Raw genomic sequence first — 19,865 nt, forward strand, 5'->3', positions numbered from 1 at the left:
AACAAACAAAATGAAAACAAAACTAAATTGTAGTTACAAATTAAAAATTAAATAGAAATAAATACAAAATAAAAAAATAAAAATAAAACAATTATGACCTTGATGTGAAAGGTACACAAAATAGCTCAATTTAAATACTAAAAATACTATCAAGACGACACTGGGCAGAATGACTACTTTACTTCGGCCAATGGCAAAAATCTTAAAATGGCAAAATACCTGCCAATTTAAAGTAAGACAATAATTTCAACCCTTAGTTTGTAAAAACAAACAGGCAGTAAATATACTTACAATGGAACCATTGCAAACAAGCTTTCCGGAGAGTTAAAAAGCAGAAAAGTATTTCCATGAACTCTTCAATAAAAAATGTTTGTTATTTGATCTGTAAAGAGAATCTAACTCCATTTAAAACAGTTGTGTGCCATTTCTGTTGTGTTATAATAGCTTATTCTATCACAGTTTAATATCCAACAATACAAAATCCATCTGTATGTTTAATGGACTGAAAAATGTAAACACTGCCAGACTTTACTCTAAGTTTTAAAAATATGTTTGCACTTTTGAAATACACAAAACAATTGTTTGTACTTTTTGACAGAATTCCACAGATGCTGTCCACAGATATTAAGTGGAAAAAGTACACAAATTGAAATGCATATGCAAATACAGGTCCATAGATTCACCTGCACGCACAACGGATTGACCGTGACAGATTGACTCTCGCTTGTAGTCTGAAATTGTGTTCCTGGTTTCAGACACGTCTGTTTCCATGGTTCCAAAATGGGAGTTCTGCGACTATCTGTTATGTAAATAAAGAGAATTCCACTCATATCTGCTGTGAAATGCAGTTTAGAGATCCAAGCGATCTTGAATCTCAATAAAAGACGAAAAGGAACTCTCCTACAGCAACAGACTGTTTAACGATAATTTGCTGTGTTGTTAATTAGCTCGTGTGATAACCTTGATTTAAGTTTCCTAAAAGCAATAAAATAACCTGCATCAGTCTTTAATCACTGTTTAAAGACAAAGCAAATGATATAAGGGCGCAGTAGAGTAGTGAAACTAATGAAATCGCCTTTATCTAGCACACACAGACTGCAAAGACTGCTAACAGCTGTCCTAATACATTTATATAAACACCCACAGACACAATATTGAGACACTGCAATCTGCTATTAACACACACACACACACACACACACACGTGTGTGAAGAGAGACAGTGAAGAATTTGTAAAGGGCTTATATGCAAACGCTGGCCTTGTGTGTTGATATGTGAGTGGTTTGCTATGCTTATGCTGAGATGGTAATTTACAAGGCCATCTCAAAACGTGATCACCTGACCCTGAACATTCCAGCGACCCTTCACACGGACACGCACTCCGCTGCCGCCACACTGTATGAAATGTAAAATAAACACGGCACGTTCAAATAAACAGCAGAAGTAAGACTCAAACTTCAATTTCAAGTTGCTTTCAATGCCATGAGAGGAAAAAAAGAAAGACCTTCTGGCCTGTAGAGAAAATTCAGAGTGAAAAGAGTTGGAAACAGGAGCTCGTAACACATCTTTCTCTGCCAGTTTAACAGCGAGCATGTTCTTGCGCTCAAAAACAGCTCGCCAGTGTGCAACAGAATGGAGAAGAATAATGTCCTTTTCACTAGAGATGGAAATCATAAGAAATTTAGGAAACGCAGTTACAATTCCGACTCTTCTTAAAGGGATGGTTCACCCAAAAATTCAAATTCAATCATTATTTACTCACCCTCATGATATCCCAGATGTGTATGACTTTCTTTCTTCACCAGAAAACATTTGAAAAAAAAAAAAAGATCATTTTCTTTTTAATAAAATAGATATATTTTATTAATGAATCACATGAATCAAAACATGCTGATATTCAATACACTTGCTTATATATATACAGTGAGGAAAATAAGTATTTGAACACCCTGCTATTTTGCAAGTTCTCCCACTTAGAAATCATGGAGGGGTCTGAAATTGTCATCGTAGGTGCATGTCCACTGTGAGAGACATAATCTAAAAAAAAAATCCAGAAATCACAATGTATGATTTTTTTAACTATTTATTTGTATGATACAGCTGCAAATAAGTATTTGAACACCTGAGAAAATCCATGTTAATATTTGGTACAGTAGCCTTTGTTTGCAATTACAGAGGTCAAACGTTTCCTGTAGTTTTTCACCAGGTTTGCACACACTGCAGGAGGGATTTTGGCCCACTCCTCCACACAGATCTTCTCTAGATCAGTCAGGTTTCTGGGCTGTCGCTGAGAAACACATAGTTTGAGCTCCCTCCAAAGATTCTCTATTGGGTTTAGGTCTGGAGACTGGCTAGGCCACGCCAGAACCTTGATATGCTTCTTACAGAGCCACTCCTTGGTTATCCTGGCTGTGTGCTTGGGTCATTGTCATGTTGGAAGACCCAGCCTCGACCCATCTTCAATGCTGTAACTGAGGGAAGGAGGTTGTTCCCCAAAATCTCGCAATACATGGCCCGGTCATCCTCTCCTTAATACAGTGCAGTCGCCCTGTCCCATGTGCAGAAAAACACCCCCAAAGCATGATGCTACCACCCCCATGCTTCACAGTAGGGATGGTGTTCTTCGGATGGTACTCATCATTCTTCTTCCTCCAAACACGGTTAGTGGAATTATGACCAAAAAGTTCTATTTTGGTCTCATCTGACCACATGACTTTCTCCCATGACTCCTCTGGATCATCCAAATGGTCATTGGCAAACTTAAGACGGGCCTTGACATGTGCTGGTTTAAGCAGGGGAACCTTCCGTGCCATGCATGATTTCAAACCATGGCGTCTTAGTGTATTACCAACAGTAACCTTGGAAGCGGTGGTCCCAGCTCTTTTCAGGTCATTGACCAGCTCCTCCCGTGTAGTTCTGGGCTGATTTCTCACCTTTCTTAGGATCATTGAGACCCCACGAGGTGAGATCTTGCATGGAGCCCCAGTCCGAGGGAGATTGACAGTCATGTTTAGCTTCCATTTTCTAATGATTGCACCAACAGTGGACCTTTTTTCACCAAGCTGCTTGGCAATTTCCCGTAGCCCTTTCCAGCCTTGTGGAGGTGTACAATTTTGTCTCTAGTGTCTTTGGACAGCTCTTTGGTCTTGGCCATGTTAGTAGTTGGATTCTTACTGATTGTATGGGGTGGACAGGTGTCTTTATGCAACTAACGACCTCAAACAGGTGCATCTAATTTAGGATAATAAATGGAGTGGAGGTGGACATTTTAAAGGCAGACTAACAGGTCTTTGAGGGTCAGAATTCTAGCTGATAGACAGGTGTTCAAATACTTATTTGCAGCTGTATCATACAAATAAATAGTTAAAAAATCATACATTGTGATTTCTGGATTTTTTTTTTATAGATTATGTCTCTCACAGTGGACATGCACCTACGATGACAATTTCAGACCCCTTCATGATTTCCAAGTGGGAGAACTTGCAAAATAGCAGGGTGTTCAAATACTTATTTTCCTCACTGTATATATATATATAATATTAATAATATTAAGTTAATATATTATTGTTACTATGAATATTATTACGACTGCTTAGAATATTACACTTTTATACAGTCGTAATGTCTTCAATTTCACACAATCAGTTGAACAGAGCTCTCATTTCAGTGAGAATTTTATTTTGAAAGATCTTTGAAGTTATTCCTGTTTGTGAAGGGTTCATTATATATACCCTTCCGCAACTCGTGAACTGAAATCTCTGAGCTGCAATAGAGAAAGTGTTCATTAAAGAGTTCACAACCATTTATACATTCAACAAACTGATTGGTGGCTCTTCAGATGGATACTATTGGACACACTGCATGAAAATCAAGCATTAGTAGTGTGTGTTGCATTTGTGTGTGTGTTCATGTGCGTCCCTCTATGTGTGTTTTCGTGTGCATGCCTGTGTATGTGTGTGTGTGTGTGTGTGTGTGTGAAGGAGATGACAGGGCAGAGGCGCACCACTTATTCATACTGTGGAGACCAGCGCTGTGTATATTATTTCATTCAAAGTCTCTTCTGCTGTTTAATGATCACACTTGGTCATATAGAGGCATTTTTATTATTATTTTAAAATGGTCTTTGATTTCCTCTCAAAACTCTCACATTACATTATGCTAATGGCAGCATACTTTAATATGGTACAGAAATTAACAACAAGATGATATCGTACCATTTTTACATTTTTTGGTATCGTGATATTTCTTTAGTACCGTTATACCGTGCAACCCTAACAGAGTGCTCTTTTTGAGTGTTACTGTTTGCAGTACCAATGTTCCCTATCATTAAAAGTCCATTCATAAATCAAGGAAGTTCAGGCTCTACACACACACACACACACACACACACACACACACACACACACACACACACACACACACACACACACACACACACACACACACACCTGAGCATTGTCAATTCACACAGGGACCTGAGGCTCATTCAAGCCTCATTCTGTGCTTATGAGTTCACTAAATTGAAGACAAAAAAAAACACTTTCAGACCTCACTAGCCACTCCAACATTAAAGGGATAGTTCACCCAAAAAATAAAATTTATTAATTTTATTTATTCTGTCATATCATTTATTTAGGAACTGACAGCATTGGTTGGCATTCACTTTCATTGTATATAATGCAAAGAAAGTGAATGGTGACTGAGACAGTCAGTCCCAATCATTCTTTTTTATATTTCCTTTTGTGAAAGAAATTAATTATGTCGAATTTATTCAAACTTTCGTGTGCACAACCCCATTTAAGTACCTTACTCAAGGGCACGACAGTGATTGTTCATGAATCTAACCCCTGAATATTTGGGTTGAATATAATGGAAAATATGAGTTACACTCCATGGCGCAGCAGAAATTTGGGCAGCCTCCGGAGTCGTAGCTGGGCACAACCGAGAGACGCCGAGAGAGACGTTCTTCATTGAAGACGGTAATTCAAATTTTAGAACACGCAATGTCGTCCGCCATATGCATCCGATGTGCAACCACCATTACCATGCAATTGTAAAAATGCACTATTAGCAGTCAGGCATGATTCAACATGCCGGCACTCACGAATGTGCGCCCAACACTATATGCAGAATAAAACAATGTTTTCTTTCGTTTTTATCTCACGTGAGTGTACATTATGTTAAACGTATTTTTCAAAAATACTATTATACCATTTATAATTGCTTACAAGTTAAGCAACTAGCAAAAATATTACTGAGTGTACCTTTAGGTATGTAAAAAGGGACTGCATGCTTGTAAAGCATTTGGCAAGGTATTTGCGATTGCATACATCGAGTAAGTATGTGTCTGGTCAAAGTCACTTTTGATAAAAGTGCCAGCAAGTTTATGCAAATTGACACTGTACTTCTGCTTGGCTTAGAAATAAGAGACTGAAATAAGTGAACATCTTGGTTTCTCTGCCGTACATAGTCTCAAACTCTCTTTCATTCTCTAATTGTCTATTCCTCTCTTCGGCACCTCTGTCTATCTCACATTATGGAAATCTGAGCGTGAAGCTGCATCTGTTGGCTGTCCGTCACAGGATTCTGGATTTCAGCCATCAACCAGACTGCAGCTGGAAGTTTCATGATATCAAATTAAACCAGAACAGAACTGTTCACGGCATGAAACAGTATGCTGGGAATCAATACTCTGCCTCCCAGAAGATACAGTAGAGTGACTTTTGCAGTAAACCTCATCTTAATCACTCCATTTATTCAACAGGTGGCCACTGACCGTAACACAGCAAACCTCATATATAACAGCCATCATTAATCAAAGCCAGAGTGAGGCAACCATCAGAGGATAAAACACATAGCCTCTCAGGAAAAGAGGTGGGAAGGTGATGAGAACGTTGATGAAATGCAGGGCAGTAAAGGCGAGAGCGAGGTTTTACACTACGATGAGAAATGTGCCTTCTCTCCAACCCAAACAGGAAGTGAGCCGTTCAGACGGCGCTGTCAGTGAGGTGTGACTGAAGACTGAAGCAAGCATCACACAGCTTCAGGACTGAAACATTGTGGTCTTCATAATTTTCTCAACTAGGGATAAATTCATGAAACATTCTTAAGAATAAAATCCTTTGTAACTACTATTTTCTTATTTTCTCACATTTCCCAAACTATTCCCAAAAGATATCTGAAAGGGATAACCAAAAAATGAAAATTCTCTCATCATTTACTCACCCTCATGTCATCCCAGATGTGTATAAATTTCTTTCTTCAGCAGAACAAAGATTTTTAGAAGAATATACGTATCAGCTCTGTATGTACATAAGGAGTGGTGGTGGTGGTGGCATAGTGAGCTAAAGCACTTAACTGTTAAGCAGAAGGTTGCTGGTTCGACCCCCACAGCCACCACCATTGTGTCCTTGAACAAGACACTTAACTCCAGGTTGATCCGGGGGGATTGTCCCTGTAATAAGTGCACTGTAAGTCGCTTTGGATAACAGCGTCTGCCAAATGCATAAATGTAAATGTTAAGGAAACATATAATTAATCCTTAAGACTTCAGTGGTTAAAGCGATGTCTTCAGAAGCGATATAATACATGTGGGTGAAAACAGTGAAAGCTAGTTTAAAAAATATTTAAATGTTGTTCTGTTTTTCACCCACATGTACTATATCACTTCTGAAGATATGGGTTTAAACACTAGAGTCATATGGATTACTTTTATGTTTCCTTTATGTGATTTTTGGAGCTACAAAAAGGTCTGATCACCATTCACTTACAGAGCTGAAATATTCACTTTGGACCTACAGAGCTGAAATATTCTTCTAAAAATCTTAATTTGTGTTCTGCTGAATAAAGCAAGTCATACATATCTGGGATTGCATGAGGGTGAGTAAATGTTGAGAGAATTTTCCTTTCTGGGTGAACTATCCCTTTAAGAATGTTACATTTGTATAATGTATTGCACTTAAGAACATACCAACCTCTTAGAATTTATCCTAGAATGTGCTTAATAGTTTTTTTTAAAGTAGATTTTTGTAAATCCAGCCAGTGGAGCTTGCTTTCTTGCTCTGTCTGACCAGAATTCACCTGTCAAGAGCAGGGCCGTCAATTTACGTGACGATGTTTGCTTAGACCAGCTTGAATTTCCATGCTGGTTCAGGCTAGTTGGAGCAGTTTGGTGCGGTTCATTAACAAAACATGGTCTACAAGCAGTCTTTCTGGTCAAGCTGGTTGACAAAGAAGTTTAGCTGGTGTAGCTAATTAAGAAACACTAGTGAAGTGCTGAATAAAACTAATCAAGCCCATTTATGGTGGTCCAGTTTGTTTTTGGAATGTGGTAGCTGGTTTATTGCTGGTACAAGGTGGTCTACAAGCCCTAAGCACCTTGACCAATATGATCGACCAGGTTGACATCAACCTCACCAGCTGGTCGTCCAGATGATTAACCATCTAGACCAGCTTGGACAAGTTAATGATTATGAATGACCAACTTGGATCAAGTTGAAACCTTGTAACGCCAGATACAGTACCATCAGAAACTGGATTCTGCTAGATTTTATAGCAAGAGTGACACCAGCATCCAAAAATTGACATGCTGGTGAGCAGATATGTTGGTCTTTTGACCCTTACGAATGTGGGTTCATAGGAGGGTAGTGACGGAGAAGGTGAGACACTGTAGACTGTAGACTGTAAATAAACTCTGACAGAGACACCACGGCTCCAGGATGCTCAGGGAACAGGAGATGAGTTCATTGAGCGTCTGGTTGTCAGGAGAGAGGTCTGGGTTCTGTCTAAAGGTTATTATGGAATGGGAAATGATGGAAATCAATGATGATGAGGTCACACTCTCTCTTTACTGCTCAAGAGGAAAGCAGAGATATAGTGTGAGAATCAGCATTCACACTATGGTAGACTACGGTGGCCCTAAATTGTATTTGTACACTCAAGACACATTTACAAGGTTTGAATGTCACTGTATTCTATAACAAAATATTAAACTAAGTGGCATCAATGTCAGTTCCCCTCAAGTTCACACATGTGTCCAAACAGAGTAACCACAGGAGGAGTTCAGCACATTACATAGGTGGAGCGTCACAATGCTTGTGTCTTCATCTTGAACAGTATTGTCATAGTTTTATTATTTAAAACCAATAAAATTTTTGGGGGAATGGTTCCACTTGAAAAGTGTGCTTGTGCCATTTTTCTTAAAAATAAATGCCACTTAGTTTTAACATCTTGTTTGACATTTCTGATGCAATGTGTTACGATTGAGGACGGGGGCTGACAAAGGTTGAGGATCCAAATGCGGGTTTATTGATGAACAGACACAACAGGAGCAAACAAAACAACCACGATGGGTAAAATGAAAGCAAAACACAAAAACGCTGGAATACTGGAAACACGGGCATGGGAGCGAACATCAACATTCAACAAACGACAGAGAGTGGAAGGCAAACAGGGTTAATATGCACACGAGGCAGGATAATTACAAACAAGACACAGGTGAGAACAATGACAGTGAACACGAACGCTAACAAGGAGACTATGGAATTAAATAACGGACAAAAGTGAAAACTAAGGAGCAAGGTGAAACACGACAGGGTAATACATGACACAATGACATTCATGACTTTAAAGGAGTGTTCTGGGTTCCATACAAGTTTTTGTAGCATAATGTTGATTACCACAAAAATTATTTTGACAAAAAAAAAAAAAATAGTTCTTCCGATGGAGGTGAACAGTGCCAACATATAAACATTAAAATGCACAATGTTTCAAAAGTATAGCCACAAAACAAAAACATAATTTGTGTTAACCTGATTTTAGTGTGACAAAATCACTTACTAACCTTATCTGTGTAAAGTTATAGCCCACTTTACAACCTTGTTGCCATGACAACACAATGCCGGTAAACTCTGAATAAATGCAGGATGAGTCGTGGTAACCCACATGACTGGAATATTACTTGAAGCTTTTTTGTGCAATCATTACAAATTCACCATCATCATTAGTCTATAACCAAATAAATCCAATATTAGATTAAGCAAATAATGTGTGTGTGTGTGTTTGTGTGTGTGGGGGGGGGGGTTACGAGGACATTGATTTTAGGTTACAAACTGGTAATTACATGGGATTATGCTATATATGTGGTTTATGAGGACATTTCTAGTGTCCCCATAATTTAAATAGCTTAAAAAATATATTAAAGATGTTTTTTTTGAAGATGTATAAATGAAGAAAGTTTTTTGTGAGGGTTAGGTTTAGGGGATAGAATCTATAGTTCGTACTAGGGATGCACAGATATATCACTTTTTCTCTTCCATCCTATTCCGATATCGGAAATCTCAGTATCGGCCGATACCGATCCGATACCAGTGTTGTTTTTATGCATAATAATAATTCCTTACATTTATATACCGCTTTTCTAGGCACTCAAAGCGCTTTACATAGCATATGGATGATGCAACGGCAGCCATAGTGCGCCAGAACGCCCACCACACACCAAATATTGGTGGGGAGGAGAGAGTAGAGTGATGTAGCCAATTCAGGGATGGAGATTAATACGAGGCCATGATAGATAGGGGCCAATAGGGGGAATTTTGCCAGGGATTTTTAATGACCACAGAGAGTCAGGACCTCGGTTTAACATCTCATCCGAAGGACGCTGCCTTTTTACAGTATAGTGTCCCCGTCACTATACTGGGGCATTAGGACCCACACAGACCGTAGGGTGAGCACCCACTGCTGGCCTCCCTAATAACACTTCCAGCAGCAACCTTGGTTTTCCCCAGGAGGTCTCCCATCCAGGTACTGGCCAGGCTCAACCCTGCTTAGCTTTAGTGGGCAACCAGGCAAGAGCTGCAGGGTGACATGGCTGCCAAATAATCAGTCTAGAATATCTTTACATTATTGTGTGGAACTAATTGGGTGAGCTCTTTAATATGTAAAGACACACAAACCTCTAACTACACATGATTTCAATATAAATGTATAGCTTATTAAGAAACACTTTATTATTAACTATTATACTGGATAATATAGCAGCAAAATTAACAGTAATTCCAGTATAAGTCATCAGAATTCTTTTTTTTTAATTTGTCACATTTTTTCAAACTCAGTATCTGGACTTTAAAGGATTCAGATCTCTTTGTTCAATTTAGTTGTAAGAAATCAGCTCACATTTCATTCACACTGTTATTTTTGGGAACCCATTCAACTTTGTAAACAAATGATAATAATAATATATTATAATAGTAAATATATATCAATATATCTCAATCCTGCACCTTTTGTCATGGATCCACCGGTCTCTCTCTCTCTCTTTCTTCCTCCCTGCCGACACAGTGCTCACTCCTGAGTTCTGATTACATGCACCTGCATATCATTAGTGGCTAATCAAGGACTGCGCATATATATATATATATATATATATATATATATATATATATATATATATATATATATATATATATATATATATATATATATATATATATATATATATATATACACACACACACCACGCTGTCACACACACACTCTTTGTCTATTCTCATCGATAGTATCTCTGAGACTCCAGACCTTTCTACTACGTCAAACATACCCGTGTCTTCATTATTGCCTGCAAGTATCATAAGACTGTTGTGAGCTATCTGTCCTTGTGTCTATACTCTGTCTGGATATTACTCACCTGCTGTTTGCCACTCTGCTCAACTGGATTTACTCACAATGTTTACATCACTGTTTCCATCATCTGTTCAATAAACCCTGCTACGGAGTTCATATCTCTGCCTCCATGAGTCTCTCCATGACACATTTAACTTTTAAACCCTCCCGCTTTTATTTTGACATTCTGAACTCTTTAGGAAGTCCTGTAAGTGTGTCTGTTTAAAAGGCAAAATCACACTTGTTTAATTCGCATCTTATTCAAATTCTGGTAAAAATGCACCTCCGGTGCCTTTGTGAACACAAGTGAACCGAACTATAGAGCATCTACAACTGAGATCTGTTTGTGAGTAACGCTCAAATATTGCGCACCGCGTGAAGGCTAAAAATAGCCACAAGCATGTGTGAAAACAGAGCAGCGCCATTCAATAACGCGCTGGAGCTGTGCATGCATTTTATATATTTACTTATTAAACATTGTCTTTTGTGCTTCGCAGAGCTATCACACATCTTCAAGTAGCTATGAATAAAATGCACGAGTCACATGAACTACTTTAATTGTGTTTTAATGGTTTTTATGTAATTTTTTTGAGCTTGACGGTAATGGACATGACTAACACACAGTATCGGATTTGGATTGGGCTCGTCGTACCACTACACGATCCATCTAAAAGCTTCAGTATCGGAGCCGATACCGATCCAGGTGCATCCCTAGTATGTACAGAATAAAAATCATTATGTCTATGGAGAGTCCTCATAAGGATAGCCGCACCAACATGGTTGCAACGTGTGTGTGTGTGCGAGAGAGAGAGAGAGAGAGAGAGAGAGAGAGAGAGGCGCAAGAAAGAGTCTATTGTATAGAATAAACATTGAGTGATTTTCAAAGCCGGACCTCCAACTGTGAGTAAAACAATTGTTAGGCAGCTGAGAGGCTTATATACTCGCCATACTACTATACGCACACTACCAAATGAGAAACACACACATGCAAACACCTGGCTTCCCATTTGGCTGACAATCACTTGGACCAAGCCATGAGTTTCTTTAAAGCCTAATGGTAAAGTCCAACATACAGAACGTATGTAAAGCACAGAAATATGCCATACCCATAGACTAGACAAATGAATGATGCACCAATCAGAGTTTCCGCTAGAAAAAAATGGTGCCGGGAGGTTTCGTTTTACGCACATTTTTATGATATGCCGGTCAAATATATCGCCTCTTAATTAGTCAAGTTGAGGAAAACTGGAGGCAGTCTATGTAACTTAAAAAATGACATAATCAGGCCGTATAGAATGCAACATATTATTATTAAGCTTAACTTTCAAATAGACGAAAAAAAAACATGAGCGTCCGATTGGCGTCAATCAACGCCAATTGTTTTTTACTGTGGTTTCACACACATTCACTTTTTGAAACATTGAGGCACGGATGTACCTAATACAAATAAATAAAACATCTCCAGTTAACTAGCAGATCATTCATTTAGTCCGTTATTAAATAAGAGATCTAGCGCTAAAATCTGTTGTTTTTGAAATCAAGCTGGCCTTCGTGTCCGCTGCTATCAGTTGCATGGACGATGCGCTGCGCTGAGTCGCACAATCTTCACTAGGGCCAGCGTTTCAATCTATCGCCGTTCGCGGAGACTCTCTATTAATTCGGTGAAATCACAAAATAAAATGCACACAAGCGTGTCCCTGCTTGATATAGACTGTAACCATGCACTGATGAACATAGGCTATTCAGTTTTGATGATAGAGAAAAAAACTGCACGAATCGCGCGGATTAGAAGCACTGATCTATCTATAATGAGATGTTCCTGATTCACCATCGTCTGGCCTCTGAAAAAAGCTTTTAAAGCTAGTCTGCCTGGGCCTGGCCATATTTGAAACGTCTCACTCAATGGTTCGTTGTTTAGGTCTATATTGCAGCCGTTTTAGGCGTGCGCTTTATTTGAAATGCAGCATGCGATGTTGTTTCATAACTTTCAAGCGATAGAGCCTGTTCCTTTATAACATAGCAAGAGATCGGTGTATTTTTGCTTTATACATTTTAGGCTTATTCTCAAATTTAGATTGTGTTAGGGGGACGGGATTATTAGGCAATTTTAATCGGACAATTTGACCGGAGAGATTTAATTTTGTCGGACATTTAATTTTTTTACCGGCCAATGTCCGGTAATTACCGGACAACGGAAACCCTGGCATCAATGTATTGGACAATATTTGGTACCAGCCAATAAAAGCAATTATCTGCGCTATCAGACATCGGCTGAATGTTTTAAAATATAATAATGTGTTTTTTGTTTATAACTGAGACCAGTTACTCTGAAATATGGTAGACATGAAAGTTATTTAAATTTCTTTCAAAGTCGTGAGATTAATTATCAGATATTTGAAACAAGGTAGCATTAAAAAGCAAACGTAGGCGTCGATTTTTAACCAAAACCAAAGAATCTGAGCTATGTAATCCACAATTATTATTAGGCTAGAGCTAAACACCCTTTTTGTATGCCAACATTTGCCCATTTGTGTCTATTTTTATTTGTATACGAGTTTTAGGCGAAACATTGAAGATAAAGTTCAGATATGAATTAAACTTAACTGAGGACTCCATTGAAGGAATGTTCCGGGTTCAGTACAAGTTAAACTCAATCAAAAGCATTTGTGGCATAATGTTGATTACCACAAAAATTATTTTGACTCGTCCCACAAAAAATTGTGGTTACAGTAAGGCACTTCAAATGAGCCAGTCCATAAACATTCAAATAAACAGTTTTAAAAGTATCGGCACAAGACGTAAACATTATACACATTAACATGATTTTAGTGTGATAAAATCATTACATGGTGTACTAGCATTGCATCGTCATGGCAACGAAGATGTAATATTGGATATGACTTCGCACATAAAAGGTTAGTAAGTGATTTTTTTCACGCTAAAATCATGTTAACACGTATAACGTTTGTCTTGTACTTTTGAAACAATGTGTATTTTAATGTTTATCGACTGGCCCCCATTCACTTCCATTGTAAGCACCTTACTGTAACAACTATTTTGTTTTTTTATATATAAACAAGAGACGAATCTAAATACTTTTTTGTGGTAATCAAAATTATGACAAAAACTCTTGTCGAGGGAGCTTAATGTTTATTGACCCCGTAATGGACTCCTGAGATATGGAAGTGCAACCTTTGAGCAATACAACTTTGCTTTAAAACAGAATGGCATGAAAATTCATAACACCCGTGCCAAACGTTGTGTGTTATAGAAATCCCCGAGCCGGAGTCCACAATGGCCATTCTGCAACCTGTCATAATATATTTCAATGTAACTGTGTATATCCCAAGAGAGCAAAGTTAACAGTAGCAAAACTCGCTGCATTACAAACACACAGAAACACAGTGGTAAAATATTCTGCTGGTTGTCACTCACCCAAGTTCTCCTCCACAAGTCCCAGAAGTCCAATCACAAGTGCACAGATCCAGTGCATGCATGTCCTTAAGAGATTCATCTTCAGTGTGTGCGGTACTCCACGGAGCGAGTCAATCCCTTGGCTGTCTGCTCAACACACACTCTAGATCTGTGTGAGAGTGTGTGTGTCCTCAACAGAATGTGAGAAACTGCACACCCCACAGCAGCCTCAATCACGGCTTTACACTGACTGTCCAGTGAGAGAGAGAGAGAGAGAGAGAGAGAGAGGGGAGGGGATTAGTCAGAGTCTACACACAGCAGTCTCTGTTTAGCTGGGACAAACTCTGCCCACTCACTGTGAAACTCCACCCCTTACTTTTTCACTCCGTCCTCCCTCTACCTTTCTAGCAAACACACTGGCTATGGTTTGACTGGAATACTAGCGTACTGTTTACTGCATACTGTGCAGTATATACACTGACACTATTTATTCGCAGTTTAGGTAGTAGTATGCTACATTGCTGCATTTTCAACATATATGATAATTGTTTACACAATTTCTTCTAAAACAATTTTTTGGCAGTTCAATAAAATCATGAGTCAAGAAGATTGTGTCTGATATTACTAGAGTCCCATGATTTCTGTGATGCGGAAAATGCAGACGGAATCGTGGAATCCAGTATTAAAAATGGAATTAACTACAAAGCACGGAATGTCATGGAATTTGACACATTTGGGAGAAAAGAATCATTCTTTGAACATTCAAATAAAAATCAAATACACACATAAACTGAAATGTTTTCACTCAGTTTTCCACCGAAATAAAAGTTGGATTTAAATGGATGCATGAAATTAAACTTATCACGAATTGCTGTATAATTTACTATATACTGTATATAATTACTATATAATACAATTGCATTTCAATATGGTATTACTGCTACAACTACTACTAATATTTAAATAATAATTATATCATATTTAAGCAATCTCACAAGCAAGAATGCTGTACTGAACAACTGTGACACTCTGTTGTGCAGCAGTTTATTTGATAAAAATGCTATTTCATGTTAGAAATAAAAACAGAATTCACATGGCTCGAGCACAATACATAATGTATGCATGCAAACTTCAGAAATAGTTTGAGTGTTTTTATAGTACGGTATTCCAAACATGCCCATGAATGGAGGAGGGTCAGTTTTGATTGACAGTTCAGAACGAAAGAAATGGGTTATAAAATAATGTGTATAAACAACAACAAAAGAGGAAATCTCATTTGTTTGCATTGATCATCAATTTCATGTAGTAACATCATCAAATCCATACTAGCAACCCCTTACAAAAATGATCATGGTAACCATAGTTTCTACCAAAATAGCATGGTTACTACAGTTATTGTTACTATAATAAAACTGTATTATGTCACATTTGTATGCAATTGCTAATGTTTCACGTTGGTTGCTTGGTTCAAATTCAGAACCCACCATGTCCAAGAGCCCACTGGTAATCTCTATGATATTCTGGTATCTAGATATGGCTCGGGTCCCTCCTTCAATGTAAGTCTAAGGGATTTTAACACGTTTACATGTAACAGAAATAGCAATAGCACAAATGGTGTGGGATAAGTTGCATGCCAAGGTTTAATACTGAGGGTTAAATGTTTGTTTAAATCCACAACCCCAAATATGTGCAATAGTAATGGTGATGCTTGCCTTAGCAAACACCACTAATTGAACAAACACAAATCAGAGATGGATAGGTCACATGAACACTACTCCCTCTTTCTATGGTCTCTGGATATGTAAATAACCAGTAAAACCGTGGAACACACAAACACACACTTCTCCAGAACATAATGAGGTGTGATCCCGGTCATCTTTAAGTGCTCACCTCTGACCTTTCCTCCAATTTGTTGTAAGTTGACCTTTAATCTCTATCAAACTCTGCCAAAGTGAAGCCGAACCAAAACAAAACCTTGCTACTTTGAGGTTTACTGCCTACATTGGCAGCAACAGGAGACTCAAGTTAAGTCATTGTGAATTGTATAGTGCTTTTCACAACACACATCATTTAAAATGGCAAGGAACACAAAACTCCATAAGATGTTGGTTAACGGAGAAAAATAATATTGGGAGAATCCAGACTCACTGTGGGGGCCAGTTCCCTCTGGCTAACATCATGAATATGGTGTCAATGGTTTCACCATTGATTGTCATAGAGACTGATATTAGCCTTTTGCTAAGCCAACAACACAACACTTAACAAGCATAAACATTTATATTGCAATGGAATATTGGCTGAAAAAGTCCATTTCAATTTGATTAAACTATTGTATCAATATTTTTCGGTATTGAATGAAATAAAAAAAAGTCATAATTTCTCTTGACCGTTCTGCCATATTAGATAGATTTTTTTCACTGTGATTGTAACAATGTATTCAGGGAATGCCTTACCCATGAAGGACACAACACGGCCCTAGGTTTTGGCCAAAATGAGGTATCTTAGAAGACTGCAATAACAACATATTCTTGCTGACTACTGTACTTTCAGTCAACATGACATCAAAATTGACCCCAGTTTAATTTCCTATGTTCTTAGTCGTATCGTAAACATTTTTATTGGTACACATTGTGCACAAGTTTGTTGTTCAAACATAATCAATTGCTCCGTCTCTGAAATTTCTTTCTTTAGTTGACACCACAAATCCCTCTTATTTTTCTATTTTTCAACCTCTCCACTCCAACCACATGCCATTTTCACACTCCAATCAATTCTCAATGGATAAATCCACATTCTGCCCTACTTTTCTTGTCGTTTCTTGAAAATAGATCACATTTCAAAAATGGGTTGTGAATGTTGATTCATCTTGACTTTAAGTGTTGTCTAGGTAGGTAGCCTACTAGGAATTGGAACAGTCATTTCTTTTGTTTGGTTTTCCATTAAGAAATAAATATCAAAAAACATAAACATCACTTCTAATCATAAACACAAAATATCATCGATGAATGATGGGAATATAAATTTACTTGCAAAGATTTGTTTTCAGAGAATACTTCATTTCATGAATGGCAAACCATGTTTATGTTTCTTACCTCATAGGAATTATTTTTTGCTTTGCTTTCAGCATAAACCTAATTTTATTAGATTTAGATTCATTCATAAAACAAGAACAAACTATTTACCAACGCGTTATTAAAACTCATCATGTTTTAAGAATGTTTAAGTATTTTTCTAGAAAAACAATGAAAAAAAACACTGATTAAAACCATAATTTTTTGCAGAACAGAGCTTCAATGTATTTGTTTATTTTATGTCTATATTTGATGCTCAAATGACAAATTCTATGTATCAAATCAGCAAACACACATTTCCAACTAAAGCCAACAGACTGACGCAGTAACAACAACGACACCTAAACTAACACCCTGTAATCCGTTCCATATTACCCCGGCACAAACTAAAAATGCCATCTTCCAAACGTTTGCTCCTGTTTTGACAGCTGACAGAAGATCTATTAGTCTGTTTAAAAAGCATCAGCTTTTGGTTTGTGTGTCGATGCCATTAGGAAAGGTGAGTGTGTTGTCACTGGCATTATGTGTGTGTGTGTATATGTCATAAGGTGATGTGTCGATTGTCCAAATGTGGAGGTGTTAGGATGAGCGGCAGAAATAGAACTTCAGCTGTCCGAACAACACACACACACACGCTTTCAAATACTGTGATCACCTAAATAGCACCAAAACTAATAAAAGAATAAACAGTTTTAGCCTATAGCTGCTCAGAGAATGTGTGTGCGTGTGTGTATGTAGGTGTATGTGCATGAGTGAGAGTGAGCCGCTTCTCTCTCTTTCTCTCAATGGTCAGGGTTTTGTGGAGAGAAAGGTCAGAGGTCAGTGTAATGACCGGAAAAGTCTCAGTGACCCCACACCTGTTGGAGATCACCCGTTTGGTCGGAAACCATCAGACACCAGTGTTTCCTGCACTGCATTTTAACAATGATCCTGTGCTGCTACTGAATTTATTTGAGCCATCTTTTTTTAAATGAATCTGTTGAACAGATCAACAAATCAATGGAACCGTGCAGCATTACACCACCACTCTCAGACACCTGAATAGTCTCTTTAACATGCCAAATGTGTGCCTGAATAAACCACGCATCTGGATATAGGACAGGTTATCTTGCTCTTCTACATCATTTGATCATTATTGGATGAATTACTACCGTCATGATCACTAGAAAATTTACGCAAGCATCTCTTTTAAATAAAATTCAGTTTGCCGTATCCTTTACTCTGGATGTTTATTGCACTGGGCAAATAGTACAGTTTTGTAAATAAAGCACAATCTATTATGAGCTTAAATTTACATAGCAAGGACAATGACTCAATTTAAATACTCAAGATGCATTCCTATATCAGCCCTGATTGTGCCTGCTTAAATTGCGGGAGGTTAGTGAATAAGTTTATTTTAAGGCTATGTCCACATTTAGCCGTATAATTTAGAAAAAGGCATTTTCAGTAAAACGCTCTCCGCCCACAACGCTGTTTTAAAACATTTTCCAAAAGTTGCTCATCACACTGAAATCAGGGTTTCTGCAGGTTTTATAAGGCTAAATGTAAGATTTTTTTAAGACCGACTGAAGGAAAAGTAATAAATTCAAGGGAACACAATATGTCATTGCATCATTCTCTAAATTTAAATGCCTAGGGAGCACAAGAACAGTCATATACTGTATACAGTACTCACACTGAAAAACGCAACTTAACAGATCTCCATTACTTTTACTCAATTTTACAAAAAGTAACACAATAAGGCTTGAATACCTCTGCTCCAAACCACCAGAATGTGGAAATAACCTTTACCTTCTTATCAGACCCATTGTATCATCTATATTCCTCAACAACACTGCTGTTTAAAGAACACCCAAAAATATACCTCAAAGCTTTGGAATAAAAGATGAGTGGACTATTTTGAACTATAGGTGGCGCTCTCTCCAAACTGCTCAGGTACGTTCAGGACATGATGTTAATGATTCATACCAAATTTCTTATAAATCAGATAATGCATTCAAAAGATATTGGGAAATATATATGACTTATGTGTGTATCTTTGAAATCTTCATATGGTTCAAAGGTTACGGGCAAAAATAGTAGGGCCGCAACGACGCGTCGACGTCATCGATTACGTCGACTATGAAAATACGTCGACACGAATGAAATGCGTCGACGCGTCACATTCATTATTTACGTTTAAATATCGAGTAATGGCGGCTTCTGCTCCAGCTCATGGTGAAAATGACAATCTGGCTTTATCACATAAAGCCAGACCACGATCATCCAAAGTATGGGAATACTTTAAACTACAGCCGAACAGAAAGGTGCTTTGTTCACTATGCAAAGCGGAAATGTCATACCATGGCAGCACAACTGCTATGAACGAGCATCTTAAAAGGAAACATCCATTGACTCTGCGAACTCAAAACGACGAGCCAGCTGGGTAAGTAGTAGGCTTTATTACAGTGAGTTTTTGGAGTTGTTGTTGCGGTCATACCTTCTTTTTCAGCTATTACAGCTTGTGTGCTAGTTAATAGTGTTAATTGCTAACGGTGCAGATGTAATTTATTGGCCCATTCGGCGACAATAAAATGGACTTTCATTTATAACTTCAACTTAAATCTGTCAACGAAGCCTTCAGTGCATTTAAATTGCCCGTTTTTAAAAGTTGTGTATGCACATGTAGACTAGAGACATGCAATCCCGCGGGACCCAACACAACAGAGTGCGGCACGGGAT

The 19,865-nt window shown here is 38.0% G+C and overlaps 1 protein-coding gene across 1 annotated transcript in view; it reads right to left on the reverse strand.

The window, feature by feature from the left end:
• Positions 1–14,280, reverse strand: part of LOC127643057 (bone morphogenetic protein receptor type-1B-like) — a 43,245-nt gene extending 28,965 nt beyond the window's left edge. The window contains exon 1 of the mRNA XM_052125606.1: positions 14,095–14,280. Within this exon, the coding sequence (XP_051981566.1) occupies positions 14,095–14,173 (79 nt within the window). The 5' untranslated portion in view covers positions 14,174–14,280. The remainder of the gene's footprint in view (positions 1–14,094) is intronic.
• Positions 14,281–19,865: the final 5,585 nt, after the last annotated feature.

The sequence above is a fragment of the Xyrauchen texanus genome, chromosome 4 (genome assembly GCF_025860055.1).
Source record: "Xyrauchen texanus isolate HMW12.3.18 chromosome 4, RBS_HiC_50CHRs, whole genome shotgun sequence".
Lineage (NCBI taxonomy): Eukaryota > Metazoa > Chordata > Actinopteri > Cypriniformes > Catostomidae > Xyrauchen > Xyrauchen texanus.